The sequence below is a fragment of the Phyllostomus hastatus genome, unplaced genomic scaffold (genome assembly GCF_019186645.2).
Source record: "Phyllostomus hastatus isolate PE091 unplaced genomic scaffold, TTU_PhHast_1.1 phas_contig_137, whole genome shotgun sequence".
Classification (NCBI taxonomy): Eukaryota; Metazoa; Chordata; class Mammalia; order Chiroptera; family Phyllostomidae; genus Phyllostomus; species Phyllostomus hastatus.
In genome coordinates, this window is record NW_025333583.1 from 2,477,333 (window position 1) to 2,505,172 (window position 27,840).

Genomic DNA, 27,840 nt, shown 5'->3' on the forward strand with positions numbered 1-27,840 from the left:
AGAGTGAGCAAGCCCACGCACAGGCTTTACCTAGGCGGTACCTCCGCTGAGCGGAGAACAAACCACAGCCGCCTGTTGTGCCCGCAGTGTTCAGGAGGCACGCTTCTCCCCGGCCCACATAACGATACGGAGCCCTCCCGACCTGTGCATTCGCACTGGTCTCCCTCCGATTCCGCTCGGAGAAACGGGTGTCCTGGACGGGCGGGAGGTGGGAGCAGCCCTCCACCTAACTGAGCACATTCCGCAGCAGGCGAGGCGGCCAGTCTCCAGCTCCACAGCGAGGGTTAAAGGGAAGGACCCAGCAGAGGATCCTGGAGGCTGAAGACGGAAGGGAGGATGGGCTAATCCCGCCCAAAAGGTTCTTCTGAGACGTCGGGGCAGGTGAAGGATCAGCTTTCGGGAGGAGGGCTTCTTGCCCAGCTGTCAGAGGGGACGAGTTTAGGAAGAGGGTGGACACAGGTAAGTTTAGCCTTCGTGATGGAAGGTTGAGGGCATCACCTACAGGTAGACTCCCTTTTCCTGGGAGAGTCGAGGACGGGTGAAGTGTTGACATGCATTTGTAACGAGCTCAGCCTGCTCTGCCGGGTCATGACCTCCAGTCAGGGTCGGCTGCCAGGTGCAGGGTCTGGGTAGCCTGGTGGCTGGGGTCACCCCCGTCTGAGGTTTTTCCAGACAGGTGGGGGGACTGGGCAGGGCAGGAAATACGGGGAAGGCGCTTATGAAACAGTAACCGAAACAAAAGACTAGACACCCAAGCAGAGTAAGGAGAGAAGACAGAGGGAAGGAATTGAAGAACTGAAAAGAGGGACAAAGAGCCCCTGCAGCTGAGCACTCCAAACGCTGTCACCGAAAAGCAGTCAGAACCTTCAGTGTTAACTCCAGGGATGCAAACAGCCCGTGAATGCAGCATGAGAGGCAAAGGGGTTTTCGATGTGGCTACTCTGCGCCTGAATGCTGTTCTCCTTTCTATCAAAGAGGACCACTGCGCCGTCGGAAGGGGAGAAGGGGTCCAGGCACACACTGTTTCATGGTGCTTTGCTGTATTGCGCTCCACAGGTGTTGTGTTTTTTTACAAGTTGCAGGCAAGACCACCAAGGAAAAAGATCAGAACGGGCTTTATCGGGACACTCGCCTTACTGCGGTGGTCGAGGACCAAACCTGCAACATCTCTATGGTCTGCCTGCTCTGCAGTTCAAGAGCTGACCTCCCGAATCTGGGGTTTGTACCACTAAATTACTTCTAAGTGATGTGCTTTAAAGATCTGGCTGCAGCAAAATGTACGTGTCTTACACAAGAGTTTTACATGACTCTTTTTTAAAAGATTTTATTTATTTATTTTTAGAGAGGGAAGGGTGGGAGAAAGAGAGAGAGAGAGAGAAACATCAATGTGTGGTTACTGGGGCCCGTGGCCTGCAACCCAGGCCATGTGCCCTGATTGGGAATCGAACCTGCGATGCTTTGATTCGCAGCCCGTGCTCAATCCACTGAGTTACGCCAGTCAGGGCTACATGACTCTTTTTTTTTATCTAAAGTTACTTTCTAGTGCAGGGGTTCTCAGCCAGGGGAGAGTGTGTGCCCCGGGGAATGACTGGCAGTGTCTGGAGATACCTGGCTGTCACCACTCTGGAGGTGGGGGAGGGGTTAGGTGCACTAACACCCAGTGGGTGGAGCCAGATGCCACTCAACATCCAATGGTGCACAGGACAGCCCCCCGCCCCCCGCCCCCCACACCCCACCCAGGAATTACCCAGCTCAAAATGTCAGCAAGGCTAAGGCTGCAAATGTCTGCTCCCAAACACACGCCCCTGAAAAAGCCTGCTGTTTATATCAGAGAGAAGAGGGTTTCCACCGTGGATGAAAGTAACGCACAATCTTCCCATTTACTGTACCACAAACATAACCAAAAGCCTAAATAAAACTCTCTCAGCTTTCAGAAAAGGGGTAAAAATAAGTACAGAGACGGGTGTAAGGTTTAGGTAGGTCGGAAAGCACCTGGACTGGCCTGTGACTTCTTCCCCCCCCCCTCCCCCCAAACCCCGCCTTCCCTGCCTGGCTTTCCCCGATCTCCCGTTCATTTCTCTCCAGAAAGCTGTGACTTCTTCGCCAATTCCCGAACACTGGGAAATTAAGTTCCAGTGGGGAAATGATTTTGACGAAATTCCTTCATGGGACGCAAATGCGAAGATCTGAAGAACCTGGTGAGGCGGCCTTTTGCCCACGTGCAGAAATGATGAAAGACGAGACGGCAATTACACTCCGAGCGGAGCAACATAATTAGCAAATTTATGAATGGGTCTTCTTTTCGCAGTTCCACTGTCAGGACTAATTACTTGTATTAATTAGAACTGTCAACACATGAATATGCTTGTTGAAGCTGCTTCCTATGGTAAAATACGAGACTGGTAAATACCACGGCACTTGAAAAGACGCGGAGACTTTCATTTATTCGCAAGTCGAGGTGGTGGAGAAGCACTGACTGCACAGGGAACCTTGGGGACTGGCTGTAAATAGATTCCTGGTTAACGAATTTGCTGTTTGTTCTCCCCCGGCTCAGGCATCGGTCTTGCTTTAGCCACCGGGAGACGCATCCGCTACATCGCGGCTTTGGAGGGCCGCCCGGGGAGGAGAAAAGAATCCTGCAAGTTACCGGGAAACTGCAGAGAGCAGCCAGGACGGTGCGCAGCGGACAGTTCCCGTTCCTCCTTCGATTAGTCTGAGATCCATCATCAGTAGGTTTGATGAGCTGCTTACGTGATGGGGGAACGTCTTGGGGGGATTGAGAAGCAGAGCTGGGACACCGGTTTTAACTCCATGTGACCGTAGGTAAATGCACAAGTTATTCGGCCTCTCTGTGCCTTGGTTTCCCCACCTGAACATGGGAGAGCCAATAGGATCGTAGCAATAGAACTTGTAAGGGGTTGTTGTGAGCCTTAAGTACACGGACAGGGCAGAGCCCAGTGCCCCACACAGGTGAGCACAGGATGTCGCTGCTTCCTAATCATCATCGGCGTCTAGGACGGGGGCAGACACAGGACTCAGCACTCCTAGAGCGAGATCCCTGGAGCGAGCTGCAAAGCCACGGAGTGCTCCGGAGCGAGACAGGCCTGGGTGCCTCCCTGGACTCCACCCCTCGTTTAGTTTCTTATAAGACTCAGTCACACCCAGCTTCCCGGGTTCTTGTGAAAACTACACTAAAAAAAATGCAGGAAATGTCCTTGCTGTGCCTGGGACATAAAAAGGGGATTGCTGAACGTTGGTGCTTAAGCATTTATTATCGGCATCATCGTTTTTGGAGAGATCTCCAAAACTGATTGAAATGGATGCAAAAAGAAAAAATCGGGTCAGCGACCTAAGATGAGTGGAGACAGAAAGAAAACACGGGAGAGGAGAGAGGGAAACGCAGAGGCCAGAAGAGGAATGGGGGCACGTGCGTGTCCCTGCCAGGTGCCCTGCCCCTCCTGTCTCCGGTGGCTGTCACTCGAGGGGTGGGGGGTGCAATTCCCCAGCCACGAAGTTCCCGTAAATCCCTTAATCACCTGGTTCACCGGCGGAGGAGAGACAGCTGGGACGCCAACTGGGGCAGCCGGCGTGAAGCCGCGCCGCACTGCCGAGGTGTGAGCGAGGCTGCAGAGGGGGCTTCCTCGCACGCCCGCCGAGGGGCACGGATTCTGAGCCCTTCTGCCCACGGTTCCGCCCCTTTCCCTTCCCATATACTTAAAAACAAGGAATCAAGAGCTTGATAGGCAGCGTTTGTTCTGGCCCGCTAGTCAAATTTCTTCTGATAACCACCAGAAAACAATTTTAAAGTTAAGGTCAGTCCATCAAGCCATTTCCACGTGAATCCCCACGAGCACCAACTTGGCAACAGGGCACGAAAGGCGAAACCACTCTTGTTCTATGTGTGAGTTCACCAGGTCCGCCCACACTCGTGTTCCTGACAGCATGAAGATGATGTTCCATCTCGCGGATGCTGGAGGGAACAGATGCAGCAGCGAAGGGCATCTGCTAAGGTCCCTCCGAACGCAAAGATCTTGCATTCCTGAACATAGCAAGATATCAGTATTAGAGCTGGTTTCAACCGAAAATCCATTTCTGTGTAAAATGATAAAACTAGCCAACTAATAAAATACGAGATGCCGATGACCCCTAATTGTGGTTGTCTTGGAAATGACGCAACACCTTACACATGTGTCTGGTCACAGTTTTCCGGCATCGAGACAATCAGTACGTAAGAAAGAAAATCTAGCTGGAGGATGCTCTGGGCCCTTTCACAGGGAAGCTCAGTTAAAAATACGGGGTAACAGAAAATCCGCTGGAGTCACATGAGAAAGCAGCAAGCTGGCCCCAGCTGATCGCTGGGACCCACAAAAACTTAGGGTGAAGCACATCTTCTCACCTGGACTCCGTCTAGTTGCTCCAGTGATGCAGCCACACCCAGTGTTACTGCCCTTTGCTCTATTCTGCTCCACAGGTGTTAACGTTTTTTACAAAGGGAAGGCAAGGGCCTCTGCTAGCAAAAAGACCAATCCACTCGCTTCACTGCGATGTTCGCTTTCATGTGTGGGTCTGGAACCGAATCCGAGATTTCTCTGATACGTGCCTGTCCCCCTCGCTGCAGATGGAGGTGCTGAAGGATCCCACTGACAACAGTCTAAGGTAGGGAGGAATCTTCAGCAAGGGTCAGGACAGCATTCTGCCTCTTCGAAGAACTCCGTTTAATTTTTTGACTGCGTATTATACGTAAAAGTGAGCTGGGACGATACAGCAGGAACAGCTGTGAACGGGGAGTGTGATGGTGCGGGTGCTGGGACGCACTCAGCGATGAGATGTCACACTCCCTGGACGCCCACCGGGGTCCGCTGGGGGCCCTGAAAACACTCCACCACGAAATCGGCAGTAGAAATTCCCACATGAAGCTTACAGTCGACCAAGAAGACATTAATAACTTCTATTTGAATAACTTAATTTGAAACTTTTTGATGAATATCTTACAGAAAGCCAATTCACTAAAATTTCTAATTAGGAATGAGTGAATGTTAAAAAAAAAGTTGACAAAGTTAGTAAATTACTAGCTGCGTTAAACAGAACACCAAGATAGTATTATTAACTATAGTATTAATTAAAATATGAAGATGATGGCCCCACCACTACAATATAACAGGCAAAATAGTGTAATGAGTCAGGACACGTAGACAGACTCTGGAACCAACACTGGGCTCCAACCTCGGCTCTGTCACTCGTTAGCGAGGGGGCCTCGCTTGGCCTCCATCGGCCTAGCCTCCTCATCTCTGAAATGCGTGAATAGTAGCACTCACCCCATGGGCTGCTCTCGGAGGGAGCGAACACATGTGCACGTATACTCAGCCCGCACATGGAAACACGCATGTATAAGCACATAGAGGTCATTTACAACAGCACCTGGTATGGTCTGACTCCAGTTCCATCTCTCCCCCTGCAACCCAACCCCACAACGGAGCAGAGTGATCTTAGAACCCACATTTGATCTTCTTGCTCCCCTACTTAAAACTATCAAGGCTTCTCCTCTCCCCAGGGTCAAGTACAAAACCTTTCATCGCAGCAGACTGGGCCTTTCACAACCCGATTCCCGCCTGTCGGGCCACCCTGGCCCCCACGCTGAGAAACACCCTGCAGTCACAACCGACTCAGCTCCGCCAGCAGGCCGCCCCTCCTCCTCCTGCGGCTTTCACCCGTCTTCTCTGCTCAGCTCACTCCCCTGCGCACACTCTCCCCCAGCTTCCCATGGCATTCAGGGGAAACCGAAACCCTCAACTGGGTCGTCGTCGAAAACCCACACTGCCCCACACTTAGAGGTCGTACCTTCATGTGAGAAAGGGGGCTCACGACCTGTAATGTGGTCTGCCGGTCTTTTTTTTTTTTAAGATTTTACTTATTTATTTTTAGAGAGGGAAGGGAGGGAGAAAGAGAGAGAAACATCAATGTGTGGTTGCTGGGGGCTGTGGCCTGCAACCCAGGCATGTGCCCTGACTGGGAATCGAACCTGCGACACTTTGATTCACAGCCCATGCTCAATCCACTAAGCTACGCCAGCCAGGGCTCTGTCTGCCGGTCTTTAAGGCAACGGTGGTGGGAGCAGATGTTCTGCCATCAGGCCAGTCACCCAGGAGGAAAATCCACCACGTCCAGAGTAAATGCTGACCCGTTTGTGTGCCTCTCTGCTCTGTTTGCTGTGGGTGTGATTTTTAGTTTACGTTCATGGGAAGCAGCTGCTGGCCCAGTCGTGTAACTGTAAACAGCAGAGAAAGATATGTGTGTGGTTTTTTTTTTTTAAGAAAACACAGGCCTGGGTGTTTTTAAGGACAGTGCTCACTTGATCTCATTATTCTGCCAGTTAATTGACAGGAAAGAGCGTCCTAATTGCTCATTAACTCTGAGGACACCCCCCTGGCCTGTGTCAAGGTCCGGGAGGTCCAGCGCGCAGCAGCTGTGTGACTGCGGCCGCTGGCGGGGATGGACCGTCAGCTCCACGCCGCTACAGACCGCACGTGTTTTGATTTCGGGTTCAAACAATTCTCTCTGTCACACAGCAGAACCAGGTGGGGAGTTATTTTCTCCTTGGGCTAATACCATGAGCCACACTCCTTGACTAAATAGTTTCTTGGGCTGCAAGGTTTTTCAGCCATTGTTTATGGAAATCATGCCTGGTCAGGTTGGAATCTGATAAAATGAACACTGATTTAAAAGGCAGATGGAGAAAGGCATTCCGTGGTGCCCTTGACCTTCAGCCAGCCCTGGCCCTGCAGGCAGGACCGGGTGAGCAAGAGTCTAACACAAACAAGCCACTGACGCAGGCCCCACTCAGTGACGGCGCAGATGCCCCGCTTACAGCACACAAAGAAGCCCAGGATCCCAGTCAACAGCAGTGCCCACGTGCCAGGAAGCCCCGTCTGCATGCGTCTGGGATACATGAAACACCAAGGTGGTGATGATTAGCAAATAGCTCAGGCTGCCAGGGGCAGGAGACGTTGCCATAACCGGACCAGGGTCATAGGGTCAAAGTCATGTTCAGGTGGGGCCTGAGTTACCTAAGTTGGAAGCTTACGCCTCACCACAAAGCATCCTCTGTACGATGGTGAATCACCTGGGGTTGACATCCATCTCTGTCACTGCGCAGTGTGCCAAAGGAAGGGCTCTGCCAACCCCCAGGGACGCGGCTTATTTAAAGTTATAATGAAGACAGCTGGTGTTCTCTGCAGATGTCACTTCCTCTAGAAGACACTTATTAAACACTTTATCTCCCTTAATGTTGATGGCCCCGCTCCATTTTGTTTCGGCATCACGCTAGGTAAAAGCAAACGGCTTCCTTGTAGTCATACTGGGCTGAGAATGAAAAACTTCTGGGCTTTGGGTTGTTTCGGTTGATCCGTAAAGAATCCTGAGTGGAAGGATTCAGGAGTCAACCCACACTGTCTTCTGGCAACACAAAGGGCATGCTGCAATACAAAAACGTCTTCCCACAGAAAGTGTGCCCGCCAGTCTTCTCCCTTCGGAAGGACTCAAAGGTTCGAGTCCCCAATGCCAAGACAAGCCTTTCATCGAGATGACGCGGGACAGATACAAAGAGACTGTGCGTGATAAAACGCCCGGAGCTTTACGTTTTGTACACTGTCTGGGCAAACAGAGCCGCCTGGTGCCACTGTTCCTAAGTGCTGTGCTCAAGCTGCCTCAGACCAAGACAGAATCCAGTGTGTTCTGAAACCCTTAAGAAAGAAATCATTGTGGTAGCCAGGGAGAGTGGGCTGCTGATAACAGGACCCCTTGGCCTCCTTGCCTGAACGTGTGGGTGACTGCGGCCTAGAAGGTCTGAGAGGAGAGATAAGGAGGGAACGAAAGGGATAAGCAAAAGGAAAAGCGGAGACAGGATCTGGAGAGGGGCTAGTTAGGACCCTCGGTTCTGCTCGGTCGCCCAGCCCAGCTCTCAGATCATCTGCCTGCGTGCAGCCCACAGAGGCTGGGGGTGAGTGCGCAAGGTACGGTGTGTCACCGCCTTTCTCTACAAATAACTTCCTAATGCCTTAAATGGGATGGGACTGGGAAGAACATCAGGGAAGAGCAAGGCTAATAGTGAATATTTTTAGCCATGCATAGGTTTATTTTAATAATTCTCTTTTCTTTATTTCGGTACTACCTGATTTTGCAGAAATTTTAGAAAACAGAGTAAAGCCAAAAGAAGAAAATAGAAGTCACCATAATCTTTTCCCTGGGAAGTAAGGATGACTGGCATCTTATTAAATATTATTCCAACCTTTTTTTATAGTGTATTTACTAGGCCTCACCAAAATGAATGTGTGTGTGACTAAGAACATGGCCGTGTCCTGCTTCTCCTCGGGCACACTCGGCACTTGCTTCTCCGTCTTTTTAGTGGCTGAGTACTACTCTGTATCGTGATTTATGGAACCGGGCTCCTCCTGCAGCGTGCTTAGGCCACTGGCAATTTTTCCCAAAGCATACGCTCACAATGTAATTTTAATCGGCTTAATATTTACAGTGATCTCCCTGACTCGGCACAATTTCGGTCCCGTACCACAACCAAACCAGCTTTCAATAACACAGACGCGACGCGAGACGATCTCTGGTCTCCGACTGGGAGTTGGGGGGACGTGTGGATGCACATCATGCAGGAATCTCACATCTGGCTCCCTGTGGCTAAGGACAACAGCATTATAAATAGTTCTGGGTCCTTGGAGAACTGCCATGTGATAAAACGAGACCTCTCTGAGAGCTATTTGTGGTTCTTTAATAAATGGAAACTAACTAACATGTGACTCTTGGTTTTTCTCGCCAGCGGCACGGCGAATGAATAAAAACGGTGGGCGGCTCTGAGCGGGCCCGCTGCGAGAGGCAGAGACGTCAGAGCAAATCCTCACGCGAGTGACTCCCATTAACCAATGCTGTTCAGCGTCAAATTCTAATGTCTCAAGGCACACGTAAAGTTGGCAAATGTCCTGGCTGGTGTAGCTCAGTGGATTGAGTGCGGGCTGTGAACCAAAGCATCGCAGGTTCGATTCCCAGTCAGGGCACATGCCTGGGTTGCAGGCCCCGGCCCCCAGCAACTGCACATTGATGTTTCTCTCTCTCTCTCTCTCTCTTTCTCTCTCCCTTCCCTCTCTAAAAATAAATAGATAAAATCTTTATAAAAAGTTAGTAAATGTATTCTTTTTTTTGTTATGAACTATTTATTTTCTAAACGGAAAACTATTGAAGAAAAATTGAGTCCTATTTAAATTAGCTATGCAAATATCCTTAATTGGAGTGTGTCCATATTAAAACAATATTTTAAAACTCATATTCTACAATTTTTTTTATTTTAAAGATGTTTATTTATTTATTTTTAGAGAGGGAAGGGAGGGAGAAAGACAGAAAGAGAAAAACATCAATGTGCAGTTGCTGGGGGGCCGGGGCCTGCAACCCAGGCATGTGCCCTGACTGGGAATCAAACCTGGCGATGCTTTGGTTCGCATCCCAAGCTCAATCCACTGAGCTACGCCAGCCAGGGCATATGCTACAATTTTTGATAGAAACAAATAACAGCCCAGTGGGCTACTGACGGCTGTCCACAGTAAACATTTCTGGGGGGTGTGCCCTGTGATGCAGGCTTCTTGTATAAGAGGGGCATTCTTTCCCTGCACAAACTATTTATTTCACAATTTTTCATTCCTGCCAGGAATTTTTGCTTAACCGCTGCCCCCCCACCGCTCCCCCGCCCCGCCAACTCCCACAAAAAAAAGAACTCAGCCAATCATCTATCTACCAGTAAAGAGACCAGTAAAGGCAATGTCCGTGTTAATCCATAAGGAATACAGTCTTTCAAATTTAGCTAAGACTGCTCTGTGGTGGCTACACCCACCTCAGAGATTTCCATTTTCTGAAATCAGGACGGTGATAATAGAGTAGGTGAGTATGGCCTTCTTTTTTGGTGCTCATCCCTTAGAACACAACCCTGGGTAACTCATTTAATTTCTCCATACCTTTGTTTCACAATCGAAAATAAGGAAGAGAATTACAAATGCATATTTTGTCGGACTCTGTGTGGGTGTGTGAACCTTCCTAGTAGAGTAACTAATGGGAAAGAGGCACTTTATGCCCAGTGAAGTGGGAAGAATTTCTCCAGAACATTTACAGAGGGTTTTTTTTGTTTTGTTTTGTTATCTGTGTGATGGGTCGCTAACAGGGGGCACTGCACATGTTAGGTGATTTTTCGCTGGCTGGTGGGGTCATCAGATATTTTCGTCTTCCTCCACTGGTTTTTACTGTCCCCAGTGAACATGGATGGTGTTTGAAGGGGTTCAGGACAGGCCTGCCCGTGATGCGCCGCTTTGGCGGGAGGGCTGCTTCAAGCTGAACTGAGACCGGTGGGCTCACGCAGAACTTTTGCCTCTCCTCAAAAGAATTTAAATGGAAGCTGGCCCATTGTAAGAATTATTACCAAAAATAACCTGTCAGGTCCTGTCTATAGGGAAGGACACGCTTCTAATTACTGAACATCTGCTCTTATCATCCAGTAAACGATCTCCCTCCCCCTGTCACCCCGGGTGCCTGTCCTCAGCTGCAGCTCAGAAGGCCATCCATACTCATTTTCCCTTTCTGTCTCAGGGCCTCTCGTGGATCTGGGGTCTCTGATTCTTGTGTATAGGGAGGGTTCCCATACATGCACATATGATGAATATGGTTATTTTCTTTGGTTAATCTGCCTCATGTTGATGTGATTATTAGACCAGCCAGAGGACCTAAAAGGATAGAGAAAAATCCACCCCCACGATACCTGTATATGCAGAACAACAAATGTTACCCAAATCTAAAAGAGCGGAAGAGGTGAGCTCAGGCAACACCTGTCTCAGGCCCTCCACGGGGCCCACCTCGTGCATCGAGAATGGGACTTCCAGGAAAGGAGTCGAGAGCTGTCCATACCCGTGGCAAAGCAGGGGCAGAACCACTCGGCCACGACAGTGCACACCCACCAGGTGTCAGCACAGGCATCCGAACCCGCTCTCACGCTGTCACCTGAGGTCAGGTGGACTCTGCCCCTGCTGATAGGGGCACGCTGAGAGGCCACCTGCAGTCATGTGCAAAAGGCTGATGCAGCAGCTTGCCCGGGGTTCAGCTCTGAGTCCCGGTTCTTTCTAGGAAACGCGGCCCCTTCCAGGGAGGTCCTGACTCCCTGGCCTCTCACACCTGGGGAGCCCAACCTACTTCACACCTGCCTGCCCAGCGCGGGGCACTGTCCGCAGTAAAGGGGCCATGGTTAACAGATAGATATAGGTAGATATAGATACAGATATAGATATAGATACAGATATAGATATAGAGGTATAGATACAGATCATGATGGAACAATAAATCTCTTGGCTTCTCCAAGTCTGTTTTCTCATCGTGTAAGATCAAGTGTTAAGTATGGTGACATCAGCCAGTGCCAGCACAGTATCATAGTTTCTGTTTGAAAATGGTGCTGCCTTCTCCTGTTCTCCATCAACAACTTAAAAAATCATTTAAATAAATTACTCACAGGATCAAAGCAGCACATCTTGTCTCAAGATTCACAGTGCAATCACGTGCATCATACGCTCAACAACATGGCCCCTTGAGGACACCAAAAATGTTACATGCGCTTTCAGGGTGCACCTACACTGCTCAGAAAAGGGTTAGAAAGGCTCGAATAGAAAGAGAACAAAATTGTATTCCCTGAAAACATCAACTCCTAAGTCTACAAAACAAAACAGTCTGGGTCTTCCCCTCAAAAAAAAAAAAAAAAAAAAAAGAAGGTACCGTTTCACTGTGTCTCATACGTGAGTTCAGATATGTTGGGATAGACCCTTCTTCACACCCTCCATTGTTCGAGCAATAAGACAATGCTTGAATGGATGTCCCATTGCAGGTTTAAAGCGCGATCTGACATCTCTCTTCCAAATGAATACAGTTTATAAAAATGACAAAGAGTGTCTTAATTGGGCCTATATTTTAGTTTTCTCCAATTTGATCTTATTAAACATTGTATACACACATTATAAGCTTTCTGAAATTAAAAACTGTTTGGATGACTTGAGCATACAGATCACTGTATGAGTAAACGTGACACTCTATAAAAGGCACCTGTAACTCAGGGAACCGTAGCTGCCGAAGTGGAGACTTCCACAGCCGGGTCAGGAAGGTGATCTACTCCTTTCACAAGTTCCTACGTCTCCTAAACCTAAATCGTTGTCTAATTGAAGTAAGTCCCTTCAATCTCCTGTCATTCGCCAAAAAGAATAATGTGTTTAGTCGGAGAGTAAAGGACAAGATTTACCCATTTCTGTAGCTGGCAATGCTTAACAGTATTAGACACACACACACACGGGGCGCAAACAGGGATTTGCCGGCAAACAGAACGATAATCTAGAGCAACAGGACGAGTGTGCAGGACAGCATGGCTGAAACACCCAAGACCTGGCAGTGCGCTGACAGGAGGCGACTGCTGTGGGGAGGGTGTGGGTAGGGGGTGGGGTAAATGGTCATGGAAAAAAATACGAGAACAAATAAACTATTAAAAAAAAAGATCTGGTAGCTCCAAATCAGTCTCCCTGTGAAGGGGAGGATGTTAGGGACAGGGGAGAGGGGAAGGAACTCAAGTTTTGTTTATACTTTCATTGCTAAATCTACGTATTAGCCTCTGAATAATGCCTTTCACTAAACGGTGATTGTGGGGTGGGTGGCGGAGAAAAAAAGCTATAAATTAATTCACACCTCACTATGGATGTCAATTTCCCAATATGTTCAAACTTCATGTATCATGTTTGTTGTATTATTTTAGCAATGGCTGGGCTGTAGTTGATATTTTTAGATGGTAGAACCTAAACAGAAGCCTGCTTCTTCCCAAGAGGGTTCTCAACAGAACCTAGGTCTGCTCATTTCATTGTTTCTCTTTCTGGCTGGCAGGGTCGCATGCTGGGTCACAGGTCTGAGACAGTGTGTGCTCATGTATCTTCACGTGCAGAACTTAACGTTCAGGTGCAGTCTCGAACGGCTGCCTTGGCTCACTGAGATGAGTATCTCCAGCACAGACAGCGGCAAGCAAGAACCAGCCATCGCAAGGAAGTATTCTGCAACGGAACTGCTTTTAGATAACCTGGCACGTTTTTCTTACGGAGAAGGTGTTCCTGGGGGGAAAACACACCCAGCTCCGTGCTTTTAACAAGAAAAAGCTAAGTGGCCGCACAGAACGAGCAGTCTGCCCTGGCCTGCCGGGCCCCTGGGAGGCCAAGCCAGCCGGGGGAACTTGCGCACGATCAAAACTGCCAACCGCGTGGCGCCTGCACGGCCCGCCCCAGGAGGCTCCTCTCACCACCCAGCTGAAGGAGACGCCACACTCTAACCCAGGCAGTTACTGACTGGGGTCTGCCACAGCCGTTCGTGCACCCCCATACTCCTGAACTGATCTTTTATCTGAAAGTTCTGAGACGCCTCTGGCACAGAACTCACCAGCATTCCTCCCGTTTCCCAAATCCCCGTCTCACTGCACCTACGCCCCTCTGACCGGGTCCAGTACCGCAGAACAATGGGACTTTTGCGAAGGGCCTTTGAAGGGCACCCAGTTCGACTCTTTTGTTGTAATAATAACAATAAAACAAAGGTCTGATCGGATTCGGTGATGCGCCCCTCAAGTAAAACTAAGCGGCGAGCCAGGGCTGCAGCTCAGCCCCCTGCGGGTCCCCCCTTGCCTCTGTGCGCGGCCCCGTGAAAGAGTAAAACAACAGGAGCATAACTTATTCCGTTTTCTCCAAAGTTTCTCTACGATATTAAAGAAACGAGACGAATGCCGCCTTTCTATACCTTGGTGTAGCTTCCGTAAAAAAGAATACGCACATTCACTCAAAATGTATCTCAGACGGTCCCTAGGCACACATGACACCTACCCACAGGATTCAGAGATGTTGTCGAAGTATCTGCTCACAACAGAAGAACTGGATGTTAATGAGACCAGCATACTTTTTGCCAGGATGGCTTCCCTGGCCATTGTGCCTCTCAGGCCTGCGAGACAAAGCAGCAGCCAGCCCCAGTCTGCAGCGAGCTGCCGCGCCGGCTCCCATATGGCTAACGGGCAAGCCCGCCTGCACGGAGTGGGGCGGGGGTGGGTGAGGACCGCTGGGTCTGCACCAGACAGCTAAGTGTGTGTGTGTGTGTGGGGGGGCGGTGTTTGCCTTTCAGAGGAGTCTAAGCAAAGCCGCACGAGTCACTCCACGTGTCAGTAAGGTCCCCAGCTTCACCCCAGTGCACGGGCTCCAGGCTGGCAGACAGAAGTTTCAAAGGACACGGCTTTGTACCCAGCCACCAGCTGAACTTGATGGCAGGCTATTAAAAAAAAAAAAAAAAGAAGGCACAAATTACCCATGGAAGGATGTCGGGAGGGGGAGAGGAACATGCAAAGAGCTAGTGTTCCTAGCTGGCATCTGCCTTTTGACTCGAAGAAAGAGATGGCCCCTTTCCAACATTTTTCTGTTACTGTGGTATCAGCTGCCTCTTGGACTCGTTTATAACAGCCGAGACTGCCAACAGAACAAGACAAGATTTCTGTTACTCGTGGTAGTGTGCGAGCCCCTTGCAATAACAGGGATTTCAATATTTCTCCTAGAAAGGCGACTTCGGTGTTATCAGTCCCAGCAGGAGCCCCAGGACTCGTGGTTACAGCCAGGTACCCTTCAGAAACATGACATCAGCCAATTCCAAGGTTAAAAGGGTGCTAGTTTGATTCTTTAATCTATTCTTCTAATATCTTTAACTGAAGAACAGTTTGAAACTAATTGGTTCTGGATGTTTGTTGCTAAACTGGCATGCTACCAGATGAATTTCTATCAGCTGGCCCTTTCAAATCTCAGCATTGTTGGTTAACGATTACACTATCTTTTCACTCTGAAAACTGGGAATCAAAGGGAAACAATGAAGCGTTTACCCAGCCTTTTTAAAAAGGGCTACAGATTCTACCTACTTCATGAGGAAAAGCTCTTTAACTTGAAAACGACAACAACAAAAACCTAGTCAACAGATGTACTAGGAGTGATAGATTCAAGACGCAATGAAGAGGAAGGACAGCTTCCAGCTTCCGGCTTCCACTTGGGGTGGAGAAAGCTGGAGAAAGCTGGAGAAAGCGTCACTTCCATCCTTACAACAAACACAAATGCTGGACAATCTGCAAATGACTTTTCCTGAGCCCGTCAGAGAGCTGGGACAGCGGGGCAACCGACAAAACGGAAGTCTAGAATGCCACTGGAGCTCCCGCCAACCTAGGACACAGTGCAGGACGCTAATGACAGGACGGTGGCCCAAACCTTTAACAAACTGCTCAAGTGTGAGGTAGCAGGAGAACACAGAATACATTCACAGATTGCGTCGTAACTCAGAACCGAAAGGAATTCACACCCACTTTCGGCCTTTCTCTGGACCTCACAGAAGAGACCAGAGGAAGTGTCCTTTGTCATTCCTGGGAAGGGAGCATCAGCCCCAGCAGGGGAGGTCTGCATCAAAGGCTGCCTGGATCCCTCTCCCCCACCCTCCCTCCGGATCAAAGTCCTTAAATGACAGAGAGAAAGGTGGAACAAAACACAACACATCTCTAAACCTGGGGGAGGTGCAGGAACACCTCCAGATCCAGGGACACAGTGACCGTCTGACACTAAGACTAATGCTGCAATCGCTCTGTTGTACACCCGAAGCTAGTAACGTGAAATCGTGTGTCAACTATCCTTAGTTTTTAAAAAAGCCTTAGCTTACTCTATACAGAAAGAGAACACACATATTGTGAATGGGGGGGGGGGGGCGGGATCACAGCATACCTCCCACTTGACTCCCGCCGCCAGACTCCAAAGCAGAGACTAACAAGAAACAGCAGGGTGCTCCACGGGGACACAGCAGGAGAGTGGGCAGAGAACCGCACCCCCCCGCCCCCCCGCCCCAGTTCCAGGGCAGAGAACACATGAGGAATTGAAGCTCAAGCAGGCTCTGAGGAAACCTCTCCAGCGAGTCAGCCCCCCCTCGAAAGCAAGGTGACACTGGAGGCACTGGAAGCCTTTGCTGCTCTGAAGGCACCCAGAGCAACATCACTCACGGGGACCCGTGTCACTAAAAATACTCCCAGTGTTCAAGGGTGCACGGCACAGGCAATTGGTGTGACAGAGGGAACCCGAGCAACATGAACACCCCATCCGTGGAGCTGTTTTCAGCGACTCTGTGGAACGCGCCCCCCAGTGAGGGCAGGACACACAGACTTTCCGGCGCCCATGCTATCTGCACCAGGATGGACCGTACGACATCACGACCAGCTGATACTCACCTTGTGGGTGCAAACCTGCTTCGCCTTCGGAAACCAAAATAAGTTAGTATGCCAACAGAGCCAAGAAGAGGAAGTATATAATAATCTCAACAAACACAGAACTTTTTTTACAAGTACTATTTATAATGGATCATAGTTCTCTATCCAAAAAAAGAAAGAAATACTTAGGTATAAATCTAAGAATATATATGTAGGATCTCTATGTTCAAAATGTAGTGGCATGAGAATATAATTACAACACAACAGTGAATGAAAAAATGTAAGGTATAAAATAGTAGTGCACTACATGGCCAGAATTTTATATCATAAACTCAACCAAAACATTTTTCCATAGGGGAAAAAAAGGCTAAAAAATACTAAAGGTCTTTCAAAAACGTCTCCTTGGATTCTCATTCTTAACCAGACACTGACGAAGTGTTTCCAGGAAAACCTCACTGCAAGTCAGACAAACCTAATCGAAGACTTCACTGGAAGTCGGCTCTGGCCGCCCCCAGTTACTGTGTGACACCCTTCAGGAAGGCTCTTCCGACCGGCTTCCTCGGAACTGGGTCCACCTGCTCTAAACATCGCTTGCTGGAAGTGAAGTTCGGGTCGAGTACGTTTGGGGAGCACGGCTTTAATGACCGGGTCTCCTGACCGCGGAGCCCGTTTGAACAGTCTGCACACCAGTGTCCTTCGGGGTTTTCCAGGGTGCAGTTCGCAGAGTTCCCCAAAGCCATCTGAACGCAGAACTGCTGGAGGGAGGAGGCAGGGCAGGAGGGAGGGGCCAGGAGGCAGAGGAGAGAGCTGCTTGGGTGACCTCTGACAGCAGGTGACCGACATCACGCTACTTGGGTTCTCAGTGACTGAGTGTGCCCGTCCCGAGAATAAAGGCCACTCTGCCGCTGGACCACAGCGCTGCTGGCCACATCAAAGAAAGCTCGGTCATTTCCCTGACCACACACGTATCTGGTCCAAACACGAAATTCCCCAGTTTTCTCAAAAAAATGTCTTCTAGAGCCAGTTTTTAGAGGTTCTCATGTCACATTTGGTTATCTCCTTTTAACATAAAAACCACATCCTGCTTTTTTTTTTTACGACACTTCCCCCCACCAGAGAAACCAGTCTCACTGAATTGTGGAAATCCCGGTTTGTCTGGTCATTTCTCCACGGTGCTGTTCGCTGTTCTGCTACCCCAAGCATTTCCTGCACAGTGACACGCACAGGGGATGACTTAATCAGAGGCAGGGCAAACGTTTTTAGCAGCGGCACCTCCTCCTGATGCTGCGGCCCACATCTTGCATCCGCTCGGGGGGTCAGACGCACGGTGGCAGGTCATCCCACTGAAAATGCCGCCGTGTGTGGTCGCCGGGTCCAGGGCGTGGCAGCCAGCGCTCCCCGCCACGAAGGTGCATTTCCCCTCGGCCGTGAGACTGTGCTGGGAGGTGACGCTATCTCACTGAACGAACGTCCTATTTCTTCACAACTTCCTCCAGGTCTTTGATGGTCTTTGCAAGACTGTCGGTTACTTCACTGGGTCCCCTGTTAATTTTTATTTACCTCTTTTAAAATTTCTTTCAACTCACCTTTGCTCTTGCGCTGTTGACGAGCGCAAAGCGTTGTGTGCCTCTACCACGACCATCCCCATACGGAACGGATCCGGCACGTCAGAAAGTCTCCTTGCACTGCCCTTCGATGGTGCTACAGACGGTTTAGTCCAAAGTCCACGCTGAGCCGCTCTGCCCTGCTCTACTTGGCCCGTAATGTTTCCTATCTTGTCTAGCAGTGACTCAACTCCTGTGTGTATCGGAATAACCACGAGAACTGGTTACAATGCAGGCGCTGGGGCCTACTGCCCGAGTTTAGGACTCCAAGGCCAAGGCCGGCTTCTGGTGACCCTGATACGGGCAGTCCTTCTGACTGCATGTGGTGTGCTGACTGCAAGACTGGCCAAAATTCCGGACCTCACCTGTCCATGCTCTTGGCAATGTGACGTTGCAGCAAAGAGGTAGGGCCGACTTCCCCAGCCCATGCACCTGGACTGGTCTGGATTTGTTTAGGCAACAAGACACAGTGAGGCTGACGAACCAGCCTGGCTGGTTCCTACACTCCCCTGGGGCCCTTACCCCAAAGGCCTGTGGAGGGGCCCGGGCTGGCCTGCTGGACGGGGTGTCCAGTCTGACCCCTGCCATCACCTCGGACAACGGCCCGGTGGGCATGTCCATGAGGCCGTTGGAGAGCAGCCGGCCCCGGCTGACCAGCGCAGATGCCCTAGCACACCAGCCAAGACCATGCAGGCCTGGTGCAGCTGATTCACACGCTCAAGAGCAAGAAGGAATGTTTATTGTTTCAAGCCGCCTGTGTTACTGTGATTTGTTACACAGTATTAGCCAACTGTACACCATAGTTCTTACACTCTTCCCCTGAGAAGTAGTCCTTTATCTCTCCCCGTCCACTTTCCCTTGCCAACATCATAACTTAAGCTTTCACGTCTTGTTCCCACTGCAGCAGTCTTCCGACTCGGCTCCCCGCTTGCTGTCATTCCCCACCTCCACGCACACTGGGACGTGCTAAGGAGCACGCTGAGGCCGTATTCCTTCAAGTCACACACCACGTGGCGGTAACTTACGTATTCCTGCATCTAGCATGACGCCTGGTGCCTCCCACAGGTGCTCAGCCCTTGTCTGCTGACTGCCTGCTGCCAGAGTCGTGACACACAGCCTTGACCCCATCGCTGCCCCAGGCAGAGCTCTGTGGGCATTGACACCGGATGCCGATCCACCTTCCGCCCGGCCTGTCTACTGCCAGGACCTGCGACCAGGCCCCAGCTTCGCTCCCCACTCTTCTCCCCCTGCTTCTCTTAACGCTCCCTCCAAAAGTGAGGGCTGGCCGCGCCCCCGCTTCTGTGTCTGTGCCGATACCGAGTCCCATCCGCAAGGCCCTTCCGCATCTCTGCACGCCCTACACATTCCTGGAGGCCCAAGTGAAACATCGCCTCCGCCGTGACGTGCTGGCAGTGCTTAGCCTGAGCCTCTCTTAGGCACCTGACACTATGGATCCCTCCGCGGGAGGGCACCTAGCAGGGGTCCCCCTCCCAGAGACTGTGAACTTTGTGAGGACAGGTTCCATCTTTTCCCTGTCTGTAGTCACTATCATACCGAACGCAGTCCATGAAACAATAGGACCTTAATTAATGCTTGTGGAGGGAGTAGGTGATTTTTAGTCACCACTAAAATAGTAACGACAGTAACACCCAAACTCGTGAGCCAAAACAACAGCAGAGACGGCAAAATACATGCAGTGGTTCTCATCTATCAGTTTGTAAGAGCATCTTCTGGAAAGGCAGTTAAAAATCCGAATTCCTGGACTCTGCCCACAGAGGGGATGGTCCGGGGGGTCGGGTGGAACCCCGAGTTTGCATGCACATCGAGCCCTCCGAGAGACTGCCAGGGAAGTTTGTGGGCAGCCCCAACGGCCAGGGACACGCAGCCTGCTCTCCAGACGTGAGTCCCAAAGCAAAGCCCTCCCCGTGCACCTCAGGATTTTTTTTTTTAAAGTTTCCTGACTTCAGTTCCAAAGCCCTGAGTGCAGCAGGCCCTATAAAAAGAAGCACTTGAACAACACACGCAGTCTGGCACCTTGTGGGTGTAGGCCGTGGGGAGCAGGGCATCGCACCCGGCTCTCTGCAGTCACGGTGCACGCACTTTCTCGCCTGCACAGCCTCTGCATAAACCGTCTCAGGTTTCAGTGGCTGCAAACCGTCCTTTTTCAGAACCTCTCGCCCTGGGAGGTGCGTTTTCCAGTAAGCGAAGGGTGCACAGCCCCTACCTTGGTCCCAGAGGCTGGCCCGCAGTGCCCTCTCCAGCTGCTCCTCCTCACTCAGGCCTGCTGTGTACGCGTCGTAGCTCCTGGGCACCTCTTCCCGGGAGCCTGCCCTGCCGTGAGGGTAATAATCCTGGTACCCAGAGTAGCCTGTGGGCGCAACGAACAGGGGACAGGACACGGTCACAGACTGTTTTCACGCTTCCTGTTTTGTAAGCAAAGGCAAGAAAACAATTCTTGTCCTTACTCTGGGTACGGTAATAATCCTCAAAATAAGAACAGGTGGCAGGTGGAGAATTCCCCCGTGAGGGTGGGTGGTGACCGCCCTGTCACGGCGGTGCACCCTCAGAGCTCGGCACGGCGCTGGGCACGGGCTAGCCCTTACGTGCTGAAGGGGAAGAAGGTGTTCATGTAGAAGGTGGTCAGTGGTGCTGGAGAGGGGGCCCGGAATGCGCTAAAGACAAATCAATGAATTCTTGGAGCTTAGAGCTAATTCATACTTGGGGCATTTTCGGTGATGCCCTGACGGCGGCAGTCAGGGGGGCGGTTGGAACGACAGTGGATGACGCCTTCCTGTCCAGTGGCTGTGGGCCACGGGGGGCAAGCTAGCATCTACAGACACCCCGCCCTGTACAGGCATCCTGCCGCCAGGTGCGATGCTCCGGGCAGCGATGAGTATGTTGGGACAGACGAGCCACTGTCTCTGTCAGTGTAATTCCCCATCAGAGACCACGGCTGCTGTTACTTGTAAGAAATCGGTTCCAGATAAAATGGGAGAAGAGACAACGTGGCCGTTAAATAACGCTTCAGCACCCAACTTAGACACCACGTGAATAAAGGCCAACTACGGAGCAAAGTGCACTTCTGCAAGGTCATTAACATCGGTCTTTTCCGGTCAGTTTGGGTTTACTCCTACATTCTCTTTAATCACCCGCTTTTCTGGAATTCACTTGGAAGAGATTTTTTTCCCCCCATAGAAACATATCAATCTAATTCTGGTGTAATGGGAGAGAAGTAATAATCTGTTTCATTTTTTTCCTTTCTTTTATGCCCTTTGAAGATGATGTTTCAAATGTTTAATTTTTGTGCTTTTTGTTGCTGATGAAAATTCCTTTCACTATGAGTCTTGTGTCATATGTCACCTGATCAGCCAAAATCACAGGATGTGCCTGGGTGTAAATACGCTTCTGATTGCTTTAATAAGACTACAGGAAAAAGATCCACCATTAGGCCAAAGCCAGGAACACTGCTGAGTAGACTCTGGTAAACTGATCTCTCGTATTCGGAATTTTTGATAATTGGTCCTGAAGCTATTTTAAACCTCCTTTTGTGTCGGTCATGAATAAAAAGCTTTCTTAAGATACGAGACGGAGAGGGGAAAAAGTTTAACTATTTCCCCGTAAGAACTTTCAGGCACTCCAAAAGTCTCTGTTTTCCTATGAACAATGCAATGACAATGAAACCCATTTAGCCTCAGCAGACATTCCAACGCAGCGGCGTGTGTTTGTAAGAGTGTTTGTCACGCGTCTGTACCTGTGCAGCAGCTGCACTGAGACACACTCGACGCCCTGTACAGCCACCACATCACAGTGTGTGACTCGGTGGCCTTCAGTGTGTTCGTGGAGTTGGGCCATCAGCACCGCCGTCAAGTTGAGAACATTTTTTATCACCTCTCGCTCCCAAGAAACCTGTAGCCTTTAGCTCTCACCCCCAGCACCCTTCCCAGCCCTAGTGAACCACTCATCCACTTTTCTGTTCCTAGAACTACGCCTATTCGGGATGAGCATGTAAAGTGAGTCATCTGATAGGTGGTGTTTTGTGTCTGCTTTATTTCACTTAGCATCCTGTTTTCAAGGCTCACCCACGTGGTAGCACGGACTGGCACGTCATTCCTGCTCACGGCCCGGTAACATTCCACTGTGTGAAGGTACCACGTTTGGTGTATTCATTCACCAGGTGGTAGACATTTAGGTTATTTCTACCATGTAACTACTGTGAATAATGCCGCTGTAAACACTTCTGTACAGGCTTTCATGTGGACGTGTGTTTTCACTTCTCTTGGGTACACACCAGGAGGGGAATTGCGGGTCCTGTGTTAGTCTTGTTTAACGCCAGAAACTGTCAGGACGTTTTCCAGAGCGGTCGCACCATTTTACACTCACACGGCCATAGATATGGGTGCAGAATTCTCGCATCCTCACCAACACTTGGTGTTGTCTATTTAACGAGAGTGGTCCCGGTGGGTGTTAAGTGGTGATCTCACCGTGGTTCTGATAACTAACGAGGTACGGCATCTCTGCACGTGCTTATTGGCCACTAGTGTGTCTCACTGAGGGAAATGTCCCTTCAGAGCCTTTGTCCAGTCTTAACTGATCAACGCCACACTCTTCAATCTTGCAACTAGTTTACTGACTGTCCCTGAATGTCACAAAAACAAATGGTTTATATAGTAAAATAAAATTGTTCTGGATTTTTTTTTGGGGGGGGGGCGCTAATTCTGACAACCCTTGCTCTGAATGTCGTAAAAATTAGTGAGAATTTCTAACTACCTCCAGTAACCCAACTTCCACGTTCTCTCTCACACGTTTCCCATGTCAGAGTATTATTAACATTATAGCATTCAGAACGGGAGAAAAATATAAGTAAGTTTCACAAAGCCTCACAATGGTTTAGAGATGACGTGGGATCTGGACCCAATTTTAAATGTGGATGCCTTTCCTCAAATCGGTCTCTGCACCACAGAACTATCGGAAAAACTCAGTTCCTAGCGCTGCGGATCACACCCACCGGCGTGCTGCATATCCGGGGAGTACAGGAGCCTGGGGCACGGCTACAAATCTTGCTTTTATGCTACACACACACACACACACACACACAGAAGACAACCTCCATGTCAGGACAAACCGTCAACACACAATCAATGTATGTACTTCACAAAGAACAGGAGAGGGGGCAACCACTGGAAAACATAACAGACTGTTTATGGATAAGGCACCGAATACCATGCGATGCTTCAGCAACCCCCTGAACAGAGGCTGTCCGATTCCCTAAGAGTGCCAATTACTCTATTGCAACAAAAACGCATATTGGACACTTCCCCATATGGCTCATTACCACTGTCAAAGCCCCTGTGGAAAGTCATTCTGTCACGGAAGGTCTACGCAGCTTTCCTACCTCTCTGCCCTCAAATGTGTCGGCCAATTTGAAATCCCAAATAACCCAGGAGCTCCACACGCCCATCTTGCACAGATATCAGAACTACCGCCTACATCTGTAGAGTTTTAACCTCCAGGTAAGTGTGTTATGATTTCAGGCAACATTTTCTTTACATATAAAAACCTTTTTCTTCCTGTTATTTCTTAAAACAACAATAACCCAGCCTTAATCAAATAAAGTCTACAACTCTAAACATCTGAATATTATAAAATCTAATTCGGGACTTGTCAGACAAAACATGGGGAAAGAGAAAGAGAAAGTTTTAGTGCCTTAAGTCAAAAAGATTAGTGTGGTTAAGGGTTCTATATCATCAGTCATAAATCATCAACAGGACCAAACCTCCCATCCCTGTCTAGTATAATGAGACCAGGTCTCCTAGGACCACCAATTTTCCACAGCTGTTCTGCTGGGCCAATCAGATATTTTTCAATCTTCATAATAAACATGGCTGGGAAAACCTAACAATCAAACACTTAAGATAAATAAGTTTAAATTATATCCTGCGATGAATACTAGTTTAATATTCTTTTGTAGCTATATACTTTGGCTCTGGAGTAAAAGAGATTCTGGTTATCATTATGCTCTTAACTACTCCTCCATCTGTTCTTCATACACATACCAGGACTTCACGGCGAAAGAGATCAAGAAACACCACCAAGATGAGAGAAATTGGTAGCAGCTTTTTAAACATTCATGAGGTTCTTTGGTCTCTAAAGGCTTTTTCAGCGAAGGACGGCCACAGTCAGAATAAACCGCTACTTATAAGAGATACATATGCTCCCATCAAAGTTCCCTCGGTGACCATGAACTTGGCCACCTGGCCTGGTGTTGCTCTGCCTTTGAAGAAACTGAGTCCCTTCAGAGGAAGGAATATAAATATGGTGATCTCACAGGGGATGTGTGGAGAGGTAAAGGGGGCTTTTATTTTTGCCTTTAGTTCCCTGGTCTGTGTCTCTGCTGTGCATAAGCCTCTTCCTCTCGAAGCAAGAAAGCAGCAGCTCACCCCCAGCCACCTGCTTTTTTAAAGTAAGTGCAATAGAAGGGGAAGAAAAGACAATAAGGGGAACCGCTCTATTTTGTAAGGTTAAATCAGCAGAACACTCATCTCGTATGAGTGTCCAACAGGAAAAGCAAGGGCTAGGAACCACAGACCTGCGTTTTCAGTCCTCGTTCTATTCATTCCTAACAGCCTGTTTGACTTTGACCAAGTTACTTAACCTTTCTAAACCTCTATCCCCAGCTGTCCCATGAGACACTAACACTGGGTAATCTGCGGCAGCCTGAGGCATGTCTGTGCGTTACTCTTTTTGTCCAGGGGACCATTCCTGTTTCTTCGGGGAGCTGTCGACAGTGAAGCAGGAGAAAAGCCCCTTTCCTCTAACCACTCCAAGGCGTTAGAGGCCGTGTCGCCTGTGCAGCAGAGAGAATGGAGTCAGCCAGAGGAGGGGAGCTGTCACGGGGGGCAGAACCGAAGTGGTCTCCCAGCCCAGCCCAGCCCAGCCGAGTCACCACAGGCCCATGAAGCCTGCTACCCTGAAGTCAGTGTGAACTGCGCTCCTGCCCGACAACCGGAAGGGCCCAGCGCCCCTCTAGGTGACCATGCAGTCCACCCCTGGACATGGCTGGGGTTCAGGGTACTTATCCCCCACCCCATGCAGTCAGAAACCTGCACATCCCTTTCAACGCCCCCCAGAACTTAACTACTAACTGCCCCCTGCTGACCGGAAGCTTTACCATTAACATAAACAGTTGATTGACACGTATTTTGGATGTTACGTGTATTACACATTGTACTCTTACAATAAACTAAGTTAGAGAGAAGAAAATGTTATTAAGAAAATATGAACGAAAAGATGTTTACCGTACTGTGTGTATTTATCGAAGAAATCCACGTGGAAGTGGACTTGCGCAGTTCCAACCCATGTCGTTCAAGGGCCCACTGCACTTATCGGCTGCGCCGGTGACTCCCTGCTGCCCCGCCTCTCCTCGGGCGGGCCCACAGGCAGAAGCAGGGAGGCTGACGCTGCCCAGCCACGGGTACCCCCCCTGCATCAAGGCCACGCTTCCAGGATTTTGAGCAAACACATTACCCGCTCTGGAAGCCTCTTCTTGGGACAGTGACAGTCTTCTCTTCTGTGGTCCCCAAACCTAGGTAACCTCCACAGCAGCCGTTGAGCCTCTGGTTTTTGTTACTGATCCCATTCGAATCAACTAGGAAGCCTTTAAAAAGCAGTCCAAGGCCCTGTCTCCATCCCTGTTCAGATTTATGGGCCTGGGGTGAGTTCGAGGCATGGATATGCTGGGAAAGTGTCTCGGTTGATTCATATAGACAGCCCAGATGGATATTCATGATCCCGGCCTTTAGAACTACATCAAATACATGGCTTGAATGTAGCTCCAGCAGAATCACTCTACTGATTAAATCCTTCAGTGGCACCCCAGCACATTCTGGATAATTCCGAACAGGACTTTGCATCAAGGCCTGAAAAGCCCTTTACCAGTGCTGCTTCCCTGAACTCCTCCTCACTGAGGGAGACCCAGCAGACCTGGGGGAAACCCCAGGAACGGCAGCCCCTCTCCTCCTGCCCGGGGCCAGTACTGAATGCACTCTGCTCAAGTTGCTGCATGCACTTCTTGTGCCAGGAGGAAGGACCTGGACCGGATTAGCTCTCCGCCATAATCAAGTCAAAGGCTGGAGAAGAGATATGAAACTAATGTTTTTAGGCACTGTATAACAGGCAACACAGGAGTTTGAGCCTTTAGAGAAAGGAAGTCAAAGGAATGAGCCTGAGGCACTTTCCAGGCGGCGGGGTAGGGCTGGGGAATGCGGCGGACGGCCTGCACTGAGTGGGGATTTGCGGGGCGGAGTATAGCCAAAGAGAAAATTGGGTGCCGCAAAGAAACCTCCAGAAATCTGCATGGATTTCCCTGGAGATTTGCTGGGTATTAAGCCAAGTGTGCATAGGTGGAATTCCATGAGACCAGGCCAAGAATGACTGAGAGCTATAATCTGAACCATTCCCGAGCTCAGGCAGGGCTGGGAGACGTTTGCCGGTTGGAGAGCCCTTGGTGAACAACAGGCGTTCAGGACAGACCTCAGAAAAGTAACACCTCAGTAGTAGTGCAGAATTATCCCTAAAAAAAATTACTTTAGCCCTGGCTTGTGTGGCTCAGTGGATTGAGTGCTGGCCTGTGAACCAAAGGGTTGCTGGTTCGATTCCTAGTCAGGGCACATGCCTGGGTTGCAGGCCAGATCCCCAGTAGGGGGCGTGTGAGAGACAACCACACATTCATGTTTCTCTCCCTCTCTTTCTCCCACTCTTCCACTCTCTCTAAAAATAAATAAAATCTTAAAAAATTACTTTAGACCCACCCTAAGTAATTTTAAAACTAGCCCCAGAAGGATCAAACTAATCATCAAGGAACTTAACTGGGTGCCAGAACAAAGTCCAGTTTCCTTTAAAAGAAGAAGAACTTGAGCACTCAACACGACAATATATGTGATGTCCAGCATCCAATCACATCTTACTAGATATGCAAATGTGTGACCCACAACTGGGAGAAAAATCAATCTTGTAAAACAGATGCAAAAAAGAATTACATATACAGAGAAGACAGAATTAGCATTCCGGGACTTCAAGACAGCTACTGTAGCTATGCTCACGGTTTGAAGAAAAATATCAGGAATAACAGGAGGAGAGAAATGGAGACAATAAGCCAGGGATCGGATCGGAAAACTACAAGCTGGCGTCCAAAGTCAACCCACTTTTGTACATGAGGTTTTATTGCAGCCCAGCCACGCCCCTTTGTTTGTGAATCGTCTCTGGCTGCTTTCATGCTACTGACAGGCTGACTGGTTGTGACAGAGACCATATGGCCAATAAAGCCCTTAGCGTCTAAAACATTAGCTCCCTGGCCCGTGACATCAAAGATCCCAGGCCCCAGGTTTAAGCCACAGTGGTTTTCAATGGGCATGACGACAAAAGAGACCCAGGGCTTCCGTGGCCGGTGGCTTCTGTAAGATCTGCAGCCGGTTCTGCTCCGGGATCATGCAGGGCAGCCTCCCCAGGCCAGAATGTGAGGGCGTTGGCCTAAGATGGGTCCTACGCTTTAATCACAAGTCCTTTCTACCTATACAGACACCTAGAAAGTCCAGGCATTAACTATCAGAGGAATGGCTATTTTAGGATAAGCATGATGCTTTCTGAATAGGCAGTTGGGGAGACCTGTGAGAACTGCGTATCTGAGACTAACTTCCAACCCTCAGCCAGCGGGGCATTCTCCTAGGCTGAGAATCAAGGGACCTGGGTCCAGTGTGAATCTTATCCTGTCTGAGAGACCTCATGCTGATCATACACTGTTTCCACGGCACTGTTAACTCCTTTCCTGCTCTTCCCCACCAGCCCACCCAGGCGTGCTCCCTGGGCTGGCCCTGCATCCAGCTTCCGGGCATGTGAGAGGCACCATTACCTCACGTGTGAGCTGCC

The 27,840-nt window shown here is 49.7% G+C and overlaps 1 protein-coding gene across 5 annotated transcripts in view; it reads right to left on the reverse strand.

Annotated features, from left to right (window-relative positions):
• The window catches only part of RHBDD1 (rhomboid domain containing 1), a 107,637-nt gene that overhangs the window by 15,799 nt on the left and 63,998 nt on the right, over nucleotides 1-27,840 (reverse strand). For 4 of the 5 annotated variants that reach the window (XM_045853840.1, XM_045853871.1, XM_045853860.1 and 1 more), the window contains one exon: nucleotides 20,144-20,287. The exons of the other annotated variant lie outside the window; for it this stretch is intronic. In XM_045853840.1, coding sequence (XP_045709796.1) covers nucleotides 20,144-20,287 — 144 coding nt within the window. The remainder of the gene's footprint in view (nucleotides 1-20,143; nucleotides 20,288-27,840) is intronic. 5 annotated transcript variants of the gene reach the window in all.